The sequence below is a fragment of the Hippopotamus amphibius genome, chromosome 1 (genome assembly GCF_030028045.1).
Source record: "Hippopotamus amphibius kiboko isolate mHipAmp2 chromosome 1, mHipAmp2.hap2, whole genome shotgun sequence".
Taxonomy (NCBI): Eukaryota; Metazoa; Chordata; class Mammalia; order Artiodactyla; family Hippopotamidae; genus Hippopotamus; species Hippopotamus amphibius.
In genome coordinates this window covers 232,587,407-232,610,144 of record NC_080186.1, presented here as the reverse complement: position 1 = coordinate 232,610,144, position 22,738 = coordinate 232,587,407, and the positions used below count along the sequence as shown (strand labels likewise).

At 41.2% G+C, this 22,738-nt stretch overlaps 1 protein-coding gene across 1 annotated transcript in view; it reads right to left on the bottom strand.

The window, feature by feature from the left end:
* Nucleotides 1–22,368, bottom strand: part of ANKRD55 (ankyrin repeat domain 55) — a 96,685-nt gene extending 74,317 nt beyond the window's left edge. Inside the window, exons 1-2 of the mRNA XM_057743344.1 lie at nucleotides 21,990–22,368; nucleotides 14,373–14,463 (exon numbers count right to left, since the gene is read on the bottom strand). Coding sequence (XP_057599327.1) covers nucleotides 14,373–14,430 — 58 coding nt within the window. The 5' untranslated portion in view covers nucleotides 14,431–14,463; nucleotides 21,990–22,368. The remainder of the gene's footprint in view (nucleotides 1–14,372; nucleotides 14,464–21,989) is intronic.
* Between the last annotated feature and the right edge of the window lie 370 nt (nucleotides 22,369–22,738).

The window sequence follows — 22,738 nt, the reverse complement described above, 5'->3', positions numbered from 1 at the left end:
ACGTGCACACAGGCACCTTTAGACAGACCCAATGTGTAAACTCAGAATTCTAAGTTTTAAAGTAAATTCTGCCAGGTGAGATTTAGTCAGATGTTGAAAGAATAATACACTGTGACCAAACAGAGTTCATCCCAGAATATAGATGTTTTGATTATCTGGTGTCTGTTAATAAAATATATCACATCAGTAAAACAAAGGGGAAATATATGATTATATGAATAAAGAATAGAAAGGCATTTAATAAAATTTGATCTCTGTTCCTTAAAAAATGCTTAACAACTAGGAATAAAAGATTTCGTTCTGAATATGATTAACTACATTTATTTCTAATCAATTTCAAACATCACACCTAATAGTGAAAAAACAGAGAAAAAGAAAGAAGACAAACTTTATGTAATGCTGTAACATATGAAGCAAAAAGAAATGAGGTGATAATCAAAAAGGAAGGGCAAAATTATCAAAGTTTAATCAAACTTTACTTTTACAGATGACGGGTGTTCTATGCACTTTCCTAACAGTTTTCTTTGCATTCAGCTATTTATTTGTTTCAACAATTTTATGAAGTAGGTAGTATCTTTACCCCTACTTACAGATGAGGGAATTAAAGCACAGAGAGGTTTAATAATTTCCCCAAAGTTGTACAGCTATTAAATGTCAGAGCAGGATTTGAAACCAGTCCATCTGGTTTCATTCTATGCACCAGGATGGTACAAGAGAATTAATTAACCACAAAGCCATTAAAAATAGCCAGATTTAAAAATAAATATGAAACTAAATAGTTCTTCTATATTAAATAATATGAGGAAACTAACTCCTCCTTACATTGAAAATAACTCATTAAAATGAAAATATAAAATAGTAATAAATATTCAGAATCTAAACAAGGAAAACTACAGAACTAAGAAAAGAGTTGGATTCATGAAGATACTTGCCACGTTTCCAGATAGGAGAACTAAATAGTATAACCAATTTTAATTACTACAGAGATTCATTTTTAAGTTTAATGTCATTTCAATAAAATTTTCAACAGTTTTTTTTTGGGGGGGGTGGGCTCAGAAAAATGATATTGATTTTTATATGTAAAAACAAAAGGATAGCTTTATGCTGTAATGAAAAAAAAAGAATATACTGAAGTATTTGCTTACCTATACATAAAATCTCTTTGTAAGGATATATAAGAAACTGCTTATATTGTTTTGCTTCCAGGAGGAGATCTGGATGGCTGGAAGGGCTGGTGTGAAAGGAGATTTCTCACTGTACATTGCTTTATACCTTCAAATTGTATAACTGTATTATTACACCAAAAGCAAAAACAAACAAAAAGAGGAAACCAAAAAAAAAAAAAAATTGAAAAAATATTGGGGAAAAAAAAAAAACCTCCAACAAAAAATTGAAAAAAAGTATTGAGGGAGGATTTCTCTATCAAATAGTATAAGATTATGAAACTATAATAATTTGAAAAGTAAGATTGTACTTCAAGACTAGATTGATTCCTGGAACAGCATAGAAAGTCTAGAAACCTGCCTGGCACCCGCATTGAAAGTGGAAGCTAACAGGTAGGCTGGCTTTTTTTTTTTTTTTTTAAACAGACAATAAAGTGCATATATTTAGAGTGTACAATTTGGTATCCCAATCTCCCAATTCATTCCCCCCCCAACCCTCCCCACTTTCCCCACTTTCCCCACTTGGTGTCCATATGTTTGTTCTCTACATCTGTGTCTCTATTTCTGGGTAGGATGGCTTTTAAGCAACAGGATGAGTTATATCTAGAAGGCAAGGCTTAGACTGAGAAGATAGAACACCAGAAAAATAGGAAAGGGAAGGTAGTACTCCAAGATCTATGAGCTTTCCTGGAGAATTATTTTCCTTCTGATGTAGTTTCCCTGCTAGGCAAAGTCTGCCCCTTCCAATTTCCAAATAAAAAGCAGTGCTATCAAAAACAGACACCTAGGTCAATGGAGTGGAATATAGAGGCCAGAAATAAACCCACACACTTTTGACAAAGGAGGAAAGAATATACAATGGAGAAAAGACAGTCTCTTCAATAAGTGGTGCTGGGAAAACTGGACAGCTACATGTAAAAGAAGGAAATCAGAACATTCTCTAACACCATATAAAAAAGTAAACTCAAAGTGGATTAAAGAGATAAGTGTAAGACCAGAGACTATAAAACTCCTAGAGGAAAACATAGGCAGAACATTCTTTGACATAAATCACAGAAATATTTTTTTGGCTCTGTCTCCTAAAGTGAAGGAAATAAAAGCAAAAATAAACAAATGGGACCTAAATAAACTTCAAAGCTTTTGCACAGCAAAGGAAACCATAGACAAAATGAAGACAACCTACTGAATGGGAGAAAATATTTGCACATGATATGACCGATAAGGGATTAATAGTCAACATGTATAAACAGCTCATACAACTCAACATCAAAAAAAAAAAAAAAAAAAAAAAAAAAAAAAAACCCCAACCCAAACAACCAACCTGATTAAAAAATGGGCAGAAGAGCTGAACATTTTTCCAAAGAGGAAACGCAGATGGCCAACAGATATGTGAAAAGATGTTCACGGTTTCTATAGTTCTGGGGCCAGGACTAGGGAAGTATGCTGGGCCAGGATGGTTTTTCAGGGCAGCTTTGGCCTGTACTGGTCCATCTCTGGTCCTCACCATCATCCCGCTTTGCTTCTTTGGCCAACATTGCCAGGGCCACTTTGGCCAGTACTAGTGTATTCTCTGGTCCTAAATACGAATGTAGGGCCTCAATTACTGACACGCTATTGGAATTAGGAACACAGTCACAGAAAAGAAGAAGGAATGATAATAAAGAGATCAATCACCATTCCCCCCAGTCCAAAAGGAGTAAGAGAAATCTTCTCTTTCAGGAGTCTCAGGATGTAACGAAAAACATTAAGAAAGGCCAACGAAGAGGAACCAAATTGTGTGCGACTCCAAGCAGTGATAATGACAGGAGCAGCAGTGTTAATTCCCCAGAGAGAGTCACTGGATCAGAAAGCAGCTTAAACCAGATCATTGCTGAACCCAACATGAGTACCCCTCAGTCCTTATATGAGGAGCATGCACTATGCCAGGGTCCTTACTCCCACATCACTGGATCATAAGGGAGGCATACTTCAACAGCCTGTAGTAGTGAGGACAATCTCCAACATAATGAAGTAGGAGCTCCTTATTCCAGCCTAAAATTTATTTATAAAAGCAATTGCACACACACACACGAAAAGATGCTCAACATCTCTAATCATCAGGGAAATGTAAATCAAAACCACAATGAGACATCACTTCATACCCGTCAGAATGGCCATCCTCAAAAAGGACACAAGTAACAAATGTTGTCAAGGATGCAGAGGAAAGGAAACCCTCCTACATTGTTGGTGGGAATGTAAATTGGTACAGCCACTGTGGAAAACAGTATGAAGGTTTCTCAAAAAACTAAAAACAGTTACTATATGACTGAGCCATTCTACTCCTGGGTTTACATCTGAATATAACAAAACACTAATTCAAAAAGATACATGTACCCCCAATGTTCATAGCAGCATTATTTACAATTGCCAAGATATAGAAGCAACCTAAGTGTGCATCAACAGATGAATGGATCAAGAAGATGTGGCACATATATACAATGGAATACTACTCAGCCATAAAAAGGAGTGAAATGTTGCCGTTTGCAGCAACATGGATGGACCTGCAGGGCATTATGCTAAGTGAAATGAGTCAGACAGAGAAAGACAAATACTGTATCACTTATATGTGGAATCTAAAAACCACAACAAACTAATGAATGTAACAAAAAAGAAGCAGACTCAGATACAGAGGACAAATTAGTGGTTACCAGTGGGGTACCGGCAGGGGAGGGGGAGCAGGAGGTACAAATTATTGGCTATGACGTAGGCTCAAGGATGTATTTTATGCTCGGGGAATAGAGCCAATCTTTTGTAAAAACTGTAAATGGGAATTAACCTTTAAAAATTGCATAAAAAATTTAAAAGTAAATTTTAAAAAAGGACTGCTATGCTACGAATTCATTACAGAAGGGGTGATAACTTGAGGGATGGATGTCTTCTTGACCAGGGAAGACCAGTAGTCCCTGTGACGTTAGGGAAGTCATCCATAAGAATCACGAGCACTTGCTAAGTGATTACCCTGGGCCAGGCATGGTTCCAAGTGCTTCATATGTATTATGTCCTTGAGTCTTTTTTTTTTTAAAGTGTACAATTTGTTTTTTTTTCTTGTTAGTAATGTATATATGGCAATCCCAATCTCCTGGTTGTCACTGAGTCTTTATAACAATCCTCTGAAGACTGTTATAACCATCCTTATAACAACCCTATAACCACCTCTAGCAGTTACTGAGTGATTATTATGGGCCAGGAGTGGTTGTCAGTGCTTTGCATGTATTCGTTAATTCAATCTTTATAAACAACCCTTTGTAGCAGCACCACCTTCATTTACAAGGTAGGAAAGGGAGGTATACAGGTGTTAAACAGCTGGGTCACACAGTAAGTCATCAGCTAGCCCATTAGCAATTCACAGAAAAACAGAATCTGGGTAATAAAATAAAGTCTAACCTTTTTTATTCTTCCTTTCTGATTAGTCTGGTGTCCCTCACTCACAGGGGGCCGCGCGTAGAGACCTCGTGCTGGTACCTGGCACTTCAGACCAGAGATCCTCCTTGCAGGAGACAGCTGTGCCGGACACCTCCACTCTGGGCGTGTGCAGAAGTGCTGCACAGGACAGCTCACGTCAAGGTGGTGACGGGCCACCTGCTGCACAGGACAGCTCACGTCAAGGTGGCGACGGGCCGCATGCATGGACGCTGTGATCTGGCCTGAGCGGCACAGCTGCCCCGGGCCCTGTGAGAGCTCCGCCCCCTCCCTGCTGATGAGATCCCCGGCCACAGCCTGTGGGGAGAGCATGTCCTCTAGAGCAGGGGTCCCCAGTCCTTGGCTGAGGAGGGTACTCGTCCAGGGCCTATTAGGAACCTGGCTGCCCAGCAGGAGGTGAGCAGCAGGCCGGCAAGGGAAGCTTCATCAGCTGCTCCCCATCACTCACAACACCTCCTGAACCACCCCCCCCCCAAACACACACACACCCCCCATCTGCGGAAAGACCGTCTTCCATGAAACCGGTCCCTGGTGCCCAACATGGGTGGGGACCGCTGCTCTAGCACGTGAGCTCGCACCCCTCCCTTCTTTGATCAAAGAATAAAACTCCCCTTTCCTTCGGAACCAAACTCAGCCTCCTTCTATTGACTCCAATGACACTGGCCAGGAGGACCCTTGCTGGATGCTGCCTGGAAAGGGTTGGTGACAAGAGTGGCAGCACTGGGACTTGAGCTGTTTGGTTTGACTCCAGTGGCCATTACAGTCCACTACATTGTACCACTGCTAACCCTCTGTTTCAGTTTTCACACGTAAAAGTGAGGGAGCTGGATTACACATTCACTGAGGTCCTCTCAATTCTACAAGTTACTGCTCTTCTAAGAAAAAACACCTCCAGGATTCATCCTTAAACTGGTTTCCACAGTGACCACCGGAAAGCAGACACCTGTGAGCCCATCTCGAGGCCTCTCTACAGGGGTCATGCTGAGGCAGCCGACTTGTGGCCAAAACTCTAGGACACCGCTTTTGAATAGCACTAAGTAGGAAGCATAAAAATATCAATTCAGATGAATTTCAGGTATTCCTATCACGGTTCTTAAAAATAAGGTTTTGTTTTGTTTTCTTTTTTCTTTCTTTCTTACTTTTTTTCTTTTCTTTAAACACCAAACTGTGTTCTGATCTACTGTTGTGAGTTAGAGAACAAAGAAATGACTTAGGGTCACCAAGGATCAAAGCTTAGGATGTCAAGGTTAAAATAATCCTTTTTCCTCTTTATCAACAGCTGTTTATTTGTGACCTTGATTACAGGGTTGGGGCTCTCTGAACTGTCTCTTGGAGAAATGTTAACCTGCTGCTGCACAGAACAAACAGGTTGAGTAGGAAAATGATAGAGAACCTGGCTTCAGAAGCTTCTGTGGTGGAAGCCAAGCCATGACCTTGCAAATTCCCAATTCCCATCACCTCAGTTCCACAGGTCACATTCCAGTGTAATCCTACCCTTTTAGCCACCTCCTCCTCCTAGGATGCTGGTGTCCTTCTTTGCTCTAAAGGCAGGTTGCCATGGAGACTGGATCCAGTACTACCGTGGAAGAGGTCAGCCTGTCATTAAGCTGAGCCTACTGGGCAGAGCCCACTGTAACTGGAAGCTCAGTCCTGGGGAGACTTGAGCAAATCTCGTCAGCATCACCTTTATTTTCCTTTGTGCTAGGAGTCATGAAGGGGTTGATGGGGTGGGTTAAAAGAATCCAGAAAGTATAACTTCATGGTAAACAGGAGTGTGAGGAGACCTTGGGGGTCAGAAACCAGAGGTAAGGGGAATTCCCTGGTGGTCCAGTGGGTAAGACACCATGCTTCCAATGCAGGGGGCTTGGGTTTGATCCCTGGTCAGGGAACTAGATTTCGAATGTATGCCACAACTAAGAAGCCCACGCACCACAACTAAGAGTCTGCATGCCACAACTAAAAGATCCCACATGCCACAATGAAGATCCCAGAGTGCTGCAAGTAAGACCTGGCACAGCCTGAAGCAAGCAAGCAAGCAAGCAAGCAAGCAAGCAAGCAAGCAAGCAAGCAAGAAAGAAAGAAAGAAAGAAAGAAAGGAAGGAAGAAAAGAAAAAAAGAAAGAAAGAAAGAAAGAAAGAAAGAAAGAAAGAAAGAAAGGGAAAGAAAGAAAAGAAACCAGAGTTAAAATGGGAGCCTTGCCTTTGTCCTTTGTGACCTTGGATAAGTCATGTAACCTCAGATGGACTAGAAATGGCATCTATCTCATAGGCTGTGTTGAGGATCAGGTGAGATGACAGGCATGAAAGTTTCGCACAGTGTCTGGCTTAATAAATGGGAGCTGCTTAATAAACCAGAGTTCTTGCTCTTTTTCTGATTATTGCCACTGGTTAATATTCTTTGCTAACCAAGAATATTAAGAAGTTAATATATTTGGTCAATATTCTATCCTCCTCGGTTTCCCTTGGGAAGCTACTCCCATCCCTGCATGGAGGGTGAGTTGCTAGGGTCCATCTTGGCAGCTGAGAAGCTGGGAACAGGCTGGGGCTAAGAGACTCTGAAGAACAGAGACCTTTGCTAGTTAAGAGAATACAACACTTTCTATATTGAATTATTTTGTATTGCTTGAATATTTTGAAAAAGGTGATGCTAATTTTACATTTAGGAAGAAACTCCAATATTTAATAAAAAACTCTGTAAGAACCACTTGATATCTAATAGTGCAACACCTGTAACCTCAAATTACCACCTAAAAAATTTAAACAATATTGTGATAGCCTGAGATGGATACACTGCCCATGTGGTATTCTTGCTGGGAATGCATAATCTAAATCTAGTTGTGAGGGAACGTCAGACAAACCCATAAGGAGGAACCTGGTTTTTTAAAAAAAGAGACTGTAAGTTCAAAAATGTCAGTGTCATAAAAGACAAAGAAAGTCTATAGAAATGTTCCAGGTTAAAGGAGACTAAAGAGGTGTGATAACTAAATGTAGTACCTAATCCTAGACTGGATCCTGTACTGGGGGTAAAATGCTATAAAAGACACTATTGGATCAACAGATAAAATTGGAATGCAGGCAGATGAGATAAAAGTACACACACACACACACACACACACACACACACACACAAACACGCATATACATACACACATATAGAGAAAGAAGCAGAGAGAGAGAGAGACAGAGAGAGACACAAAGCCTGAGAGGTGTAGAGACAGACACAGAGAAAGAGCTAACAATAAAGCAAATGGGGTAAAATGTAAACATTAGGTGAATCTGGGTAAAAGACAGTGTTCTTTATACTCTTCTTACAATGTTTCTTTAAGTTTGAAATTATTTTCAAACAAAAGGTTACAAACATTAGAATGCTATTAAATATTATATGTGTATATTTTTAAATTCTGAGCATACTTTTAGAAAAGGAAATACTTCCCATGTAGACTGGAACACTGTCCCTTCACCTCCTCCCCAGTGTACCCAATAAAACACGAGTGGCCTCATCAATAAGCAACGGACATTTAAAAATTTTATGTAGAGAAAACAAATTTAGAGCCTTTATTAAGCAGGCAGACCTATTTATTAGGCTCACAAGGGTGAGAAACACGACTCCTGGCTGGATGTGGTCTTTCTGCAATACAGTGTCTAGCCCATACCCATCTTTTACACCAACCTTGGACCTCAGTGCATCCACACCCTCACGTTCTTACCTCGTCGTGTATTTGGGGATGGGTGAGATGTTTGTTTTTCTACTTGTTTGGGAATAAAAATAGCTACAAGTTTAGTGGTTTTTCCTTTAGGCTCCATTACAATATCCTTGCATCAAAATGGTTGCCTCAAAGGGAAAATCCATGGATCTCAGTTACTCAACACAGTTGTTTAGTAATTACTAAGGAAATGTGGAGTTAACGAATAGAGATGGTAGGAAAAGCTCAGTGTGGCAACTCAGCTGACTTCCGGACAAGGGGCTAAGCTGACGATTTGCCCTCTGAAGTTGATCTAGCCAAGTTGTGGGACACGACATCAGGAGATCTGGCTCAGCAGGGGGCCCTTCACTCCCTCTCCATACCACTGCCTGGTTCTCCTTTTTGAGATGCACACTGGGGCAAGAGGCCCCATTCCCGAGGATGCTTCAGCTGCCCTATGGTGGAGAATACTGACAATGACACCACGCCCCTCTTTCCCAACCGCTGAATCACTTTCGGTTCCATGGTTCTCTAAGGCTGTGAATGGTAATTGTTTGGATAAGATCAGTCAGGGGCTTCCCTCTAGGTAGGCCCAGAGGAGGGGCCAGGAGTGGACTGGTGTGTCATAAGCTTTCCCAGGAGTTGGCTGATGGAAGGGAGGGTCCCATGTGCTGGAAAGGGACAGCACAAAGAAGGAGGCAGAGAAGGGGGAGGGGCAGGCTTCCAGTCAACATGTTTGCCTGCGTTAGGTCTTCAGTGGGCAAGAAGATTGGAAAAAGAATTCTTCTCCCATCTCTTTTTCCCTCTGCTCCTCTTTCTTGACCAAGAGAGGGAGGAGGCTGAGCTTTTTCCCAGAGGTAACAGATAATCTCCTTCTGAACCTCTGGAATAGTCATTTGCCAGCTAATCTTCCTTTACCTGGACCAGCAGTCTGAAAATCAGTCACAGAATTCTCCTCAGTGCTCCTGGGTTTCATCCCACTCAAGGTCATGCCTAAATCAGCTGAGCCCAAATCATCCCCTCTCTTTCCCGTCTCCTTTGCCTGCCTTTTTCTCTACTCTCTTCCCAAACATCTTTGAAAATCTGCTTATTCTTCCTTTGGTAGCATCTGGTTGTCACATCAGAATTTTAACTTTTGCTTTTTCAGCAAAGTGCATATCTGTGCACTCTAAATTCCTTTTGTTTAGCGTTCCCATTTTGGAACGAAAAGTTGGAAATTAAAACCAGCACAGCTGCAGGCAGCTTTAAAAATCCACAATACAAACAGGAACAGCTTGATTGTAAAAATATATGCTTCATTAATTTAAATTTTTGTTAATGTCTTATGTCTTCATTAAAATGTACGGTTGATCAAGGAAGAATACTGCAATAGAAAGAAGATGGGTTTTTCAAGTCAAGCAGGTTTAGGCTAGAATCTCAGTTTTGCCATTTATCTTACGCCCTTTCCACTCCACCTCCCACATGCCAAATGTTCTTCAAGCTTAAATAAGAATGGATTTTACCAAAAATGAGCACTGAGGCTGCAGGCTTCTGAGAAGGAACTTGAGATCTGACCTCTTTGCATGCCATATAGCAGGCTGAATGGTGGCCCTGAAGGTATTTCCATGTCCCAGTCCCTGGGACCTGTGAAGATTACATTATATGGCAAAAGAGTCGATATCACCTCACATGTCAAAAGATGGAGTTAAGGATCTTGAGAGTAGAAGTTTATCCGGGCGTGTCTGGGTGGGCCCTAAATGCAATCACTTGTATCTCTATGAGAGAGGGGCAGAGAGGGTCCTGAGACACACACACAGGACAAGGCCACGTGAAGATGGAGGCGGATTGGAGCGATGAAGCCACAAGCAGTTGGAAGCTGGAGAAAGCAAGGAAGAACTCTTCCCTAGAGCCTCCGGAAGGAGCAGCCCCCTGCTGACATCTTGATTGCATCCTTTTGGTCTCCAGAACTGTGAGAGATTACATTTCTGTTGTCTGAAGCCACCCTGTTTGTGGTAATTTGTTACGGCGGCCCTAGGACACGGATGCTCTGGATGAGTCTGGGCTGGAGGGCCGAGTCCCTCTTCACATTCTCTCCACAACTCTACCAGAGGAAAACCTGTGAGGGGGTGGGCCACAGCCTCCACAGCTGCCTGCAAACACACCGCTCAGCCTCCTCAAACGTCCCTCACAGAGCCGGGGCGGGGCGGGGCTGGGTGAGGTCTTTGGGACCTCCTTTCGCGTTCCTGTTTTCTCTCTGAGGCCTGGGTTCCTCCTCATGCAAACATCTTCAGTTACATAACTGAAGTCTCAGCTTCAGTAGGCACCTCTACGTTCTGTAGTAAATGATTTTACTACGGGTCCTTTCCTGCGTGTGGGCTTTTAGAGGGAAGACAGCCAGGAAGAACACGTGGGACCAGAGAGACGTTGCCATGGTGAAAGCAAGAAGCACAAAGCCAGAGTGGAGCCCTCTGAAGACCCAGGCTTCCTCCCTCACAGCTTCACAGGGCAAGCCAGAGACACGGCCCAAATCCCCTCGGCCAGGCAGATAACCCAATCGTTACGCCTTCTAGCAACCCTGTGAACGCAAAATATCATCCACATTTCACAGACGGGAAGATCAACCAGTTTGTCCAAGTTCATGCAACTGGGATGAGGACTGAGGCTGGACAAATGTCCACGTGTCCCCAGGCCCCTTGGCATAGGGTTATCTTACCACCTCTGCTAAAGAGAAAAACAGAAAACGGCAGTTGCAGGGACTCAGACTTACCACATCCGCCTGGTTTTGGTTTGAGCCCTCAAGGTCATTATGCACCATATTTTCCAGGTGCACAGTGCTGACCACTCCCTGGGCAACCGTAAGCCAGAGCGGATGAGCCCCGCCCCTACGTCCAAGCAGCTGCTAAGACCAGAGGTGGCCCATGAAGAGAAACGTCTTAGCCTGTCGTCTGGACAGCGAACACCTGGGTCTCAGTCGCCTCTGTTACAAATTAGCTGCGTGTTATTATCAGAAATGGGCCTACATTTTAAACCTCTCTGTGCTTTTCTTTTGGCATCTGAGATGTTGGGGGTGAGGTGGGGTGGAATGAGTGGTTCTCAAGCTCTGTTGTACGTTAGAACTTCCCGGGGAGCTTTGTCTGGCCATGCCCCCCACCAGTTACGCTGGAATATCCAGTGGTGGGATCCAGCCACCAGCATTTTCAAACACTGTCTAGGTGAGTTTTATATGTGGCCAAGTTTTTATTTTTCCAATGTTACGTTTCATTCAGATAGATCTGTAATCTCACAGTGATGAGAGGAGAAAGCCAGGTCTTTAATAATTATAATAAAAAACAATAAAAAAAGCGTACAAACAGCAATGCAACATTCCTCTCCCCTCCCCCTGCCCCGTGATGGATTAACAGCTGGTAGAGAATTCAGTGATTCAGAATCAAAAAAACAAAAACAAAAACAAAAGACAAGCCAAGCCCTGGAACAACCCACACGGTCGATGACTTTCCATACATAATTCAAACACAAAATCAAATGTCAACCACTTGTGGAGACCACCATGGACCTCCTTGGGTTTTGATAGTTTTTCTTTTGAAGGTAAAATAAAATAGAGCACGAAGTGGTACACAAATGCCAATGTCTACATTCCATAAAGGCGATGCCATCACAGCAGTCTTCCATGACTTCTAAGATCTTTCCAGGTGTAATGTCTTTTGTCAACATCTGCATGTAAAGCTAGTGGCTACTAGACTTTTGATATTCCAGATATCAGGAATTCAAGGAAAAACCTCTACTAAAGCCCCATCTATACTCAACTTTTCAAGACAAGGTCACTTCAGCATGCTTTTGCCCAACAATATGGTACTTAGAATCTATGCAATGGTCTAAACCCATTATGGCCTTTCATGCTTTTAAGGAGGTGGAAGGATTCATGTGATAATGGAACTATTTAGGTATCATTTTGTTAACTGTTATTCCAGGGGTTGCTCTAAATGGGACCCTGGAGTTCTAAAAAAAATTAATGTAATCTAGTCAACTGGCCTTAACTTAAACTCTCATTTGTTCTGAGGACTGGTAAATTCAAGCTAGAGATAGAGAGCTGAATAGTCTTTCACATTTGAGGAACTCACAGTCCACGGTAGTAAAAATTATAACAGCAACAATAATAACAAAAGCAGCCAGAGTTTGAAAGTACTTAGTGCACATCAGGCAAAGTGACAGGTGCTTTTTATACATTATTTTAGATTCTCACAACCACCTTGCTAGTAAGCATCATTTCCTCTATTTTACTGCTGAGGCAATTAAGGCCCAGAGAGGTCAGGTAACATGCTAAGGTCACACAGCTAAGAAGTAGTTGCTCTACCATTCCAACCTACGCCGCCCATGCTATTTCCACCATATCCCAGCACCTCTAGAGAGAAATGATTGAGAAATAGAGATGGCGGTGTGAGGGAGAGGGTTAACTTACAAGGGGGGAGAATCAGGCCTAGGGTGGAGACACAGCTGTGAATTGCTCACGTGAAAGGTGCTATAAGAAAATACACATTATAAATTAATACTTTAACTCTGTTTTGGGCTCAGTCCTGTTAGGAGACACAACACTGGAGCAGATGGATTCATTATGAAGGGCTAGTGCTCCGCAGTTAGGCTCTCCAATTAGTCTTAAATAATAAACCCATTGTGTTCCTCTTTGGATTGCATAGCTCAATAATGTCATTTTTTAGCCAGCGTGAGGTCTTCAGATCTAAGTACGTTTTCACCTTTGCTGATTGCCGTCAGGGCAATGAGCTGTACAGAGGGAAAGGATGTGGTGGGCACACGTGTAACAAGCACTTTCTCTAAGGCGTTCCTATCCAAGTGCTGTGCACCTGCACATCCCCAAGACGCACACACGCACATGTACACACACGTGCACACGCATGCACACACACATGCACACACGTGCACACACATGCACACGTGCACACACGCACACATACACACATGCACACACACACAGTGGTTACTGAGAAATCTAAATGTAAATCTGTGATTTGACAAAGCCCTGAACTAAAATAATTCACCCATGAAACCAGAGGTAGCTGGAAGGGTAGTGAGTAAACACTCTATGGCCTAGAGCAGGAAAAGGGAAAAAGAAAGAAGCAATGAGTTTTCTTAATGAGGCTTTCACAGACCACCGTTTTCACGGGGGAGCCAAAACAAGTAAACCACCAAAGGATCTTAGGGTTTGGAGGAATACTCAGAGGTTACTGAAAATGGTTTAGATATCAGATTTTTGAAAAAAATCTTCTAAAAATATTAATTACATTTAAAGAATGGAAATTTCTTGTGCTTACAGAGAAAAGATGCATAATCACACACACACACACACACACACACACACACATATATACACACACTTCATATGCAAAATGCACATGCATAGACTGTATGGCTGAATACATGCTTTTTATAAGGATGGATCAATTTCACAGCAATCATTTCATGTGGAAAATTACCTCCACAGTGGAAATTATGAATAAGAAAGAAATATCCTTTCACTGCAAATAATAACATAGTGATGTCATTATGCAACCTCGGATGAGATAATATACCAACTACAGCATGAATTTGGGCAACATCTCTTCCTGAAGGGAATCAAGAGATATGTATGAAACTATAGCAATGAGATATTGGGTTAGTACATTGAAAAGATATATATGATTTTTCTTTTTATGTTATGTATTATAATGTGTATATTTTAAAGATTTGAACAAAAAGCTAATGAGAATAAAGATGATACTATCTGAAACAGCTGGCGTGCTTGAAACCCAATTTTTAAAATTTGTAGGTAGAGGCACTTTGACAAGACTAATGGACCATAAGCTTATTTTTCCCTTCCAGATGCATATGAAGTGAGAAGTGAATATTTAGAACAGGTTTGCTTCCTATGTGAAATCCTCTTTCCACATCACACACACACACACACACACACACACACACACACACACACACACACACACACACACACACATTACTCTCTCTCGCCATACAACTGCAAATCCCTACTGTTGAACTAAAGATGCAAAGAACCAAAGGGTGAGTTAAAGCAGCATTTTTACCTTTTTGCTGATCAAACACAGATGGAGTGCTAAAATCCATGGTTGCCTGTCTCATCATTTACCATCAGAATGGCAAAAAGCATCCAGGTCTCTAGAGAGGAAAAAAACACCATCTCACACGTTACAGTCAACACAACAGTCAGATACAGCATCCCGTGCCAAGACGTCTGTTTGAGAATTAAATGTGCATTAGAGCTGCAGGTCGTTGTCAAGGCAAATGATGGAAATAGGTAAATGTTATTCCTGTAATACCTAACAGGAAAAAGAGTTACTTCTTATGGTCTCATTCATCAGCTATACCCGTGTGTAAGTATTACACATCCTCCATCCCCCAACAAATACAGAAAAAAAGCTCAAACCCTGAAAAACGGTGTTCATAGAGGGCCACCTGCCTTGGATCTGGGTCAGGAAAATACTGGAGGTCACGGAGCGTCAGCAGCTGGTGTGTTGCTTTAAACCAAAAGGGATCTCAATGGGTGAGTGAGGATTCACAGGGCCAGACGGAGCATGTGCAAAGCTGCCAATGCAGTTTGGATTCGGCTGTGTTCCTGGTGGAGTGAGAACTGCATTTGGGTCATGTGAGCAGAGTGCCATCTCAATGGAATAGCACGTAAGTATCGTAGCAGGAGGCTGCTGGCCATGTGCTGTATGGAGTAATTACTGGCTTTCCCAGCTCATCTTTAGTCTCTTTTCAGCTCTGTTCTCCAAATGACAGGGAGGATGGGGAGAAGGAAGTGGTGTTTGAAGGGTTGTATTTCAGGACTCAGATATCCACGACGATAAAATTAAAACAGTGTACAATCACAAGGGTGTTTAGTGCAGTATTATACATGGTGGAAAAAAAACCCTCAAAAATCACACAAATGTATATTGTTTGAGGAGCAGTTGAATAAATGGTAGTAAACTCATATTCTAGATTTAAAACTGAAGTAAATCTATATGAAATTATCTGGTAGGGTGACTCTATTATTGAATGAAAGAAAGTTATATATTTCATTTGTTCACATTTTTATAAAACCAGCAACCACCCACTGTATATATAAATATGCTTATGTAGGTTCACAGGAACAGAGGAAGCTGTATGAAGATATACTGTTAATGTTGGTTACCTCAGGGCATTGCAATTAAAGTAGGAGATTTCTAACTTGTTCTTTATCTCTGTATTTTTAGGCTTATGCTCTTGTTTTATATTTGTTATTAAAAATCTGATATAATAAATCCAAAGCAAACAAAGCTGTACATTCAGGACAATCAGGTGCTTGGATAAGTCAGTCACACAGAAGATGCTCTCATAAATGCTGTTTACAGTGATAACTTTTTTTAACTTAGTGTGTGAATTAAAAGCAGAAACCATTTTTCTTCATATATAACCATATTTGTTTTGATCTGCACTGACATGGACTGTGTCCTTCAACAGACAAGCTTCTTTCTTGTCTCTCCTCTCTCGTATTTTCCCCATCAACAGACTGTCTGGCTTCAGTTTCCTGTGACAATACTATCATTCGCTTACCTTCCTCACAACAGCCTTTCCCCCACAAATGACCTGTGTTCATTTTATTTAAAACACAGGTAGAACCTACTTCTTATAAATCACTACCCAAAATGAGCTTCATAGATATTTCTTAAATTTCCCAGTGGTTTGTTTTGTTTGTTTGTTTGTTTTGCATTAACTATGAAAGCCAGACTTTGAGGGCTGAGAGTGAATTGGTGAAGACATTTTGGCTTATACTAGCAGATATTTAGCTAAGGAGAGATGGCTTAAGCTCACCCAACTGACTGAGGTTAAAGCAGTTGTGGCCACTTGGTCCCAAACATGAGAAAAATCAAGGATTTAGGTTCACTACCTTTAAGTTCATTTGTTCATCAGTTCATCAATTGCTATGGAAAGATTGCTATGTTCCAATCATTTCGATAGTCTGATGCAGCCGTGAGCATGACAGGAAAGGTTTCTGTGCTCAATGAACTTGACTTTGGGTGCAGCTTCTGCTTCTGGCTATGCTGGAGGAACAGGGACTGCATTTATCCTTCTGCTTAAATGAGCAGAAAACTAAGCAAAATATTTGAAATATTTTTCAGATAGCAGGCAGTGCAGGCCAGAGATCCCTGGGAGCGGAGAAACAAGTGAGCCGAGCCTGGTGAGTCCCCAACTGACTGCTTGGGGAGAGTTTCCAGGCTGAAGTGCAGGGAGGGTGCGGTGGGTTCAGTGGTGCTCCCCCAACCCCAAAGAGGCATCCAAATCTTAATTTTCAGAACCTGTGAATGTGACCTTATTTGGAAAAGGGGTCTTTGCCTATGTAATCACATTAAGGATCTCAAGTTGCACTCATCCTAGATCATCTGAGGAGACCCTAAATTCAATGACAAGTGTCCTTATAAGAGACACACAGGGTTAAGTGGAGCTCATGTGACCAGAGACTGGAATGATGCAGCCAAAAGCCACGGTACGTTTGGAGCACTAGAAGCTGGAAAAGGCAAGAGACAGATTGCCCTCTGGAGACTTCAGAAGTAGTATCCTGCTGTTGACACCTTGATTTTGAACTTCTGGTCTCCAGAACTGTGAAAAGATGAGTTTCTGTGTTCTCAGCCACCAAGTTTGTGCTACTTTGTTACAGCAGCTTCAAGAAACTAACGCAGAGGAGGACTTCTCAAAATAGATGCAACCTCTGTAATTGTTAAATTTCTGCGCCCATTTATATCATTACCAAACCCAAGTTAAAATATAGACAATTTCATGTTTGTAAAAGGGCTGTTTGGGGCTCAGTTTGAAGAAAGGCAGTCAAAACAGAAAAGACATGAGTTTGAGTTTGTTTCTTGTTAGCTGTGTGATTTGAGCAAATTATATAACTTTCTGAGCCTCAGTGTCTTAGTCTGTGGCATGGGGACCACACCCCCTAACTTCTTGTGAGAGTTATTATTGTTCAGTCCACTTCCCGGGCTGCAAACATAAAGATAATTCTTCCCATACAACCAAAGCCAAGTGTAAGATAACATTTGGTTGTTTTTTTTCAAGTGTGTTTTGAATAAGGCCCTTATTCAGACATAGTCACACACTTTTCACATGTACTGGGTGCCTGTGATTCATTAACTCTTTATCTATAATGTAGGAGGGGAAAGGGGGAGAAGGCCTGTGTGACTGCAGAATCTGGCTCTGTGCTCCCGCTCCAGCTTATCTGTCACCACCCTCGCTCCGTTCTCACATCCGGCCACACTGGCCTCCTTTCCGCTCCTGCATGCCCTTTCCCAAACTCCCCAAACTTTGCTATTCCGTCCCTCCACTTGGAATGCTCTTTCCCTAGTTCAAATGTCACCATTTCACAGAGGCTTTCTCTGACCACATTTCCTAAAATAGTCTCTCATTCCTTTACCCCATCTGTCACTTCCTTCTCTGGCGTGCCACTTGGTGGGTTAACAATGAGGAGTACCCCTGCCAGGGAGATAGGCCTTTGCCCATGTACAGCATCTGTCTAGGTCAGTGCTTCACAGACTCCCTGTGGTGAAGGGCCAGGGTTTTAAATTTCCAAAGCATCATGGAACTGATACGTTAATAAAATATGATAAAAATTAATAATTGTAAATGAAAAAGAAAAAATAAGATTTACAGTATGCAAGCCCCAATCTTTATCGTTAGGTTCAACAGGCATAAAGTAATGTCAATAAATGTAATCAAAACAGAGAATAATAAAAGAATTTTAAAAATGTACACATTGTTCATTGAAAGTACATTTAGGCATTACTATGCTGTGCTGTCCAATATGGTAGTCACTAGCTACCAATGGCTATTTAATTAAAATTAAATATAAAAGATTCATTTCCTCAATCACAGCAGCCACTGTGACTTTTTGTCATAATTAAAAACTTTTGTTCTTCAAAAGATGCTGGTGAGAAAATGAAAACCACAGACGGAGAAAAGATTTGTAAAACATATCTGATAAAGGATTTGTATCCAGAATACACAAAGAATTATCAAAACCTAGTAATAAAAAAAAAAAAACCCTAATTTTAAAAAGGACAAAGATTTGAACAGACATCACAAAAGAAAAGATATAGATGGCAAATAAGTATCTGAGAAGATGCTCAGCATTATTACTCATTAGGAAAGTGTAAATTAAAGTCACAATAAAATACAACCACACACCTATTGGAATGGATTTACAAAATCTAAAAACACACTGTGTGCTGGTGAGGATGCTAGAACGCTGACACATTGCTGATGGGAACGCAAAATAACCCAGCCATTTTGGAAAACAGTTTGGCTGTTTCTTATAAGTTAAACATAAATATGGCCCAGCAATCTGACTCCCTGGCATTTACTTAAGAGAAATGAAAACATATGTTTTCACAAATACCTATATGTGAATGTTTACAGCAGCTTTATAATCACCTAAAACTGGAAAGAACCCAAATGTTCACCAACAAATAAACGAATGAACAAACTGTGGTACGTTTATATGATAGAACACTACTCAGCAATGAAAAGAAGTGAAGCACTGATTCCTGCAACAAATGAGTGGATTTTAAATGCACTTGATTGAGTGAAAAGAGCCAGACACAAAAGACTACCTACTGCGTAATTCCATTTATAAGGCATCCTGGCAAAAGATGCAGAGATCGAACTCAGAGGAGTGCTTTCCAGAGGGGAGGAATTAAACTACAAAGGGGCCGGACAGAACTTTTGGAGTGATAGAAATACTCTCTATCTTGATTGTGGTGATGATTATACACTCTCTATTCACTTGACAAATTCAGAGAACAAAACACTTCAAAAAGGTGAATACTACTAAATCATATCTCAACAAATCTGAAATAATAAACAATATAAATTTTACTTCTATAATTTGACTAATAATATTATCCTAAAATATGTTTTAAAACACACTTGTTAAAATTAAAATGATTGAAAATAGCAAATTTTAAAAATAAATAAATGTGAAGAAAACAGGCAGTACATTCTCTGACAGAAGTCTTAGTAATATTTTTTTGGCTATCTCTCTTCAGGCAAGGGAAACTGAAGCTAAAATAAACAAATGGGACTATATCAAACTAAAAATCTTTTGCACAGTGAAGGAAACTACTGTATGGAGAAGATACTTGCAAACAACATAACTGATAAGTGGTTAATATTCAAAATATACAAAGAACTCATACAACTCAACATCAAAAAACCAAATCAAACAACCTGATTAAAAAATGGCAGAGGGTATAAAGAGACGTTTTTCCAAAGAAGATGTACAGATGGCCAACAGCCACAGGAAAAGATGCTCAACATCACAAATTGTCAGGAAAATGCAAATCAAAACCATGAGACATCACCTCACACCTGTCAGAATGGCTACTATCCAAAAAACAGCAAATAACAAGTGTTGGCGAGGATGTGGGAAAAAGGAAACCCTTGCACACTATTGGTGGGAATGTTAATTGGTGCAGCCACTTTGGAAAACAGTATGGAGAGTCCTCAAAAAGTTAAAAATAGAGCTACCATATGATCCAGCAATTCCACTCCTCGGTGTTCATCTGAAGGAAAAAACCCCACAAATTCAAAAAGATACATACACTCCTATGTTCACTGCTGCATTATTTACCATTGCCAAGATATGGAAATACCTAAGTGCCCCTCAATAGGTGAATGGATAAAGAAGATGTGATATATATAGAATGAATTATTACTCAGCCATAAAAATGAACTCTTGTCACTTGAGACAACATGATGGACCTGGAGGGTGTTATGCTAAGTGAAATAAGTCAGACAGAGACAAATACTGTATTGATTTCACTCATATGTGGAACCTAAAAAAACAAATGAACAAACATGACAAAACAGAAACAGACTCAGATACAGAGAATAAACAGGCGGTTGCTGGGGGATGGGGGTTGCGGGGTGGGAAGAAAGAAAAATAAATAAGTGCTTATTTCTGAGATTTGTATACACATTTAGATTACAGTGTGCAAACTAACCGTAAAATATCACGTATTTAACACTACCCTACCGTGTGTGATTTTTCACACAAGTTTGACAGCACCCAAGATGGTCTACACCATACTCACAGAGACAAGTCCGTTACCACAGGCTTGGAGGTGTGGCAAAGTCTAATTGCTGTAACAATAACTAAATGGTTCCATTTAGAAGTACTCTCGGTTTTTGAACATACCTCGTCTCAAACTGGTGACACGCAGTTCCTGAACTGGTACCAGTGGTGGCCAATATTTTGCATAAGGCACAAACCTCTCTTCCTTTGACGCTTCCCATGGTGGGCGTCTTCCTACCATCCGGGTCTTGGTTCGGAGAGGCCACACCCACCCTCCACATTCCATCTAAAGCAGCAACCGCCTCCCTGTCCAACCCCGACTATAGTTAACAGAATGTCCTCATTTTCCCCTGCTTGTAACTTTCACCATCTGTAATTACCTTGTACTTCATTACGTTTTTGTTATCCGTCTCCCTGTAGCCTGTGCTGTCGTTCCCCAGATTTTTCAATGCGCTTCAGCTGACTTTCAAATGCCTGTGTCTGTGTCTTGGGCTGAGGGCATTTTCCCAGAATGCAGAAAGCCACTTTGCCAGCCCTGGGGGTTAGGCTGGAAGTGCCGGGGAGCGAATCACGCCCTTCCCCAACCCACAGCTGCCCTCAACCAGTGACTCTTGAGAACGGGCCTACAGACTCCAGCTGCCTCGCCTTTAGATGTAATGATTCTGAGGGGTGCTGTTTTACACCATTTCCCAACGCTTCCCTTTAAGGATTAAGCGCCGCTGTGATAACTGGTTTAAGAACATACTTTTAATGAGCTGCCATTCCCTACCTGTATGACATCCCCTCATCCACCTTTCCTCCCGGTATTTCCTGTACTTCTCAATAAGCTGCTTGCGTTGGAATCATTGTCCCAGAAGCTTCTTCTGGGAAAACTCAAATTAAGATGCTTCTTCAATAGAGGGTGAACTTCATAGGAGCAGGGCCCTTGTCTGCTTTGTGCACTCTGTGATCCCAGTCCAGTTCAGAGTGAGGCACAGAGGAAGCGCTGATAAATATTCAGTGAATGAAGGACTTCATTGGAGGACTTTCCTTGCCAAAGGTGATGACTTGTTCATTGACAGTGTTGCACTGAGACCCAATTAACCATTGCTTAGTGGGGTAATTCCTTATTAACTTTTTTTGTGAGGACTTCTGATGACCTTGACATTTTCCCATGTAAATAAGAAACCATACATTTGAGAATTTCAGATGTGCTGCCCTGTTTCAGTGATACCCTGATAGTGTTGAAACCCTTAGTGTTGAAAACCAAGGGTGCACGTCCAGAGAGGTTTTAGGGGGTCCTACATTTTATTCAGGTGAAACCAGAGCCTTCCCTGCAATGTGCTCAAGTTTAAGAGGTGGGAGCTAGCACGGTGGCCTTGTAGGCAGTGATGGGGGCTTGGACATCACACAGCCCTGAGGTAAGTTCCAGCTCAGCACGTTTCTAGCTTTGTGATATTGAGCAAATTACTTAACCACAGTTACAAATGAGGATGAAAAATACTTATCTCATAGGCTTGTTGTAAGAATTAAGACCCAATAATGTATGTAAAGTGCTATTGTGAGAAACTGGGATTATGCATTGGTTTTAGAGAAATCAGTTGAAGCCACTTACCCATTTCACTGAAAAATGGCTTTAGGTTTGTTTCTTTTTCTTTCTTTCTTTTTTAAATTAGTTAATTAATTAATTGGCTGTTTTGGGTCTTCGTTGCTGTGCGTGGGCTTTCTCTAGTTGCGGCAGGTGGGGGCTACTCTTCATTGTGGTGCACAGGCTCCTCATCGTGGTGGCTTCTCTTGTTGCAGAGCATGGGCTTCAGTAGTTGCGGCACACAGGCTCAATAGTTGTGGTTCATGGGCTTAGTTGCTCTGTGGCATGTGGTATCTTCCTGGAGTGGGGCTCGAACCCATGTCCCCCATGTTGGCAGGTGGATTCTTAACCACCGTGCGACCTACGAAGTCCAGGTTTGCTTCTGATTTTAAAAGGATAGGCATAGTCTTTTTTCCTGGTTAATTAAAAGTAGACAAAAAGAAATCAGTTAGTAGGTGAATTATTCATAAGACACAAGAAAAACCAATCTCTTAAAACAAACATGGTTATAACTTTCAATGAACAAATATAGTTCTCTACCACAAACTTTCTAAAATCTGTAATTCTTATAACAAATAAAAGTTGTGAAATCCTTGGATCTATCAAAAGAAAACTTTCAATATCCTATTGCTTTTCCCTTTACTGAACACACACTATAATGCCAAGGGGACACATAAGTGTAGATTAAACTTAAATTTTATGGTAACTGGCACCTAATTTTTTTGAACCCTCTTATTTTAAAAATGACTTAAAGGCCAATAACTAACCAGTACTTT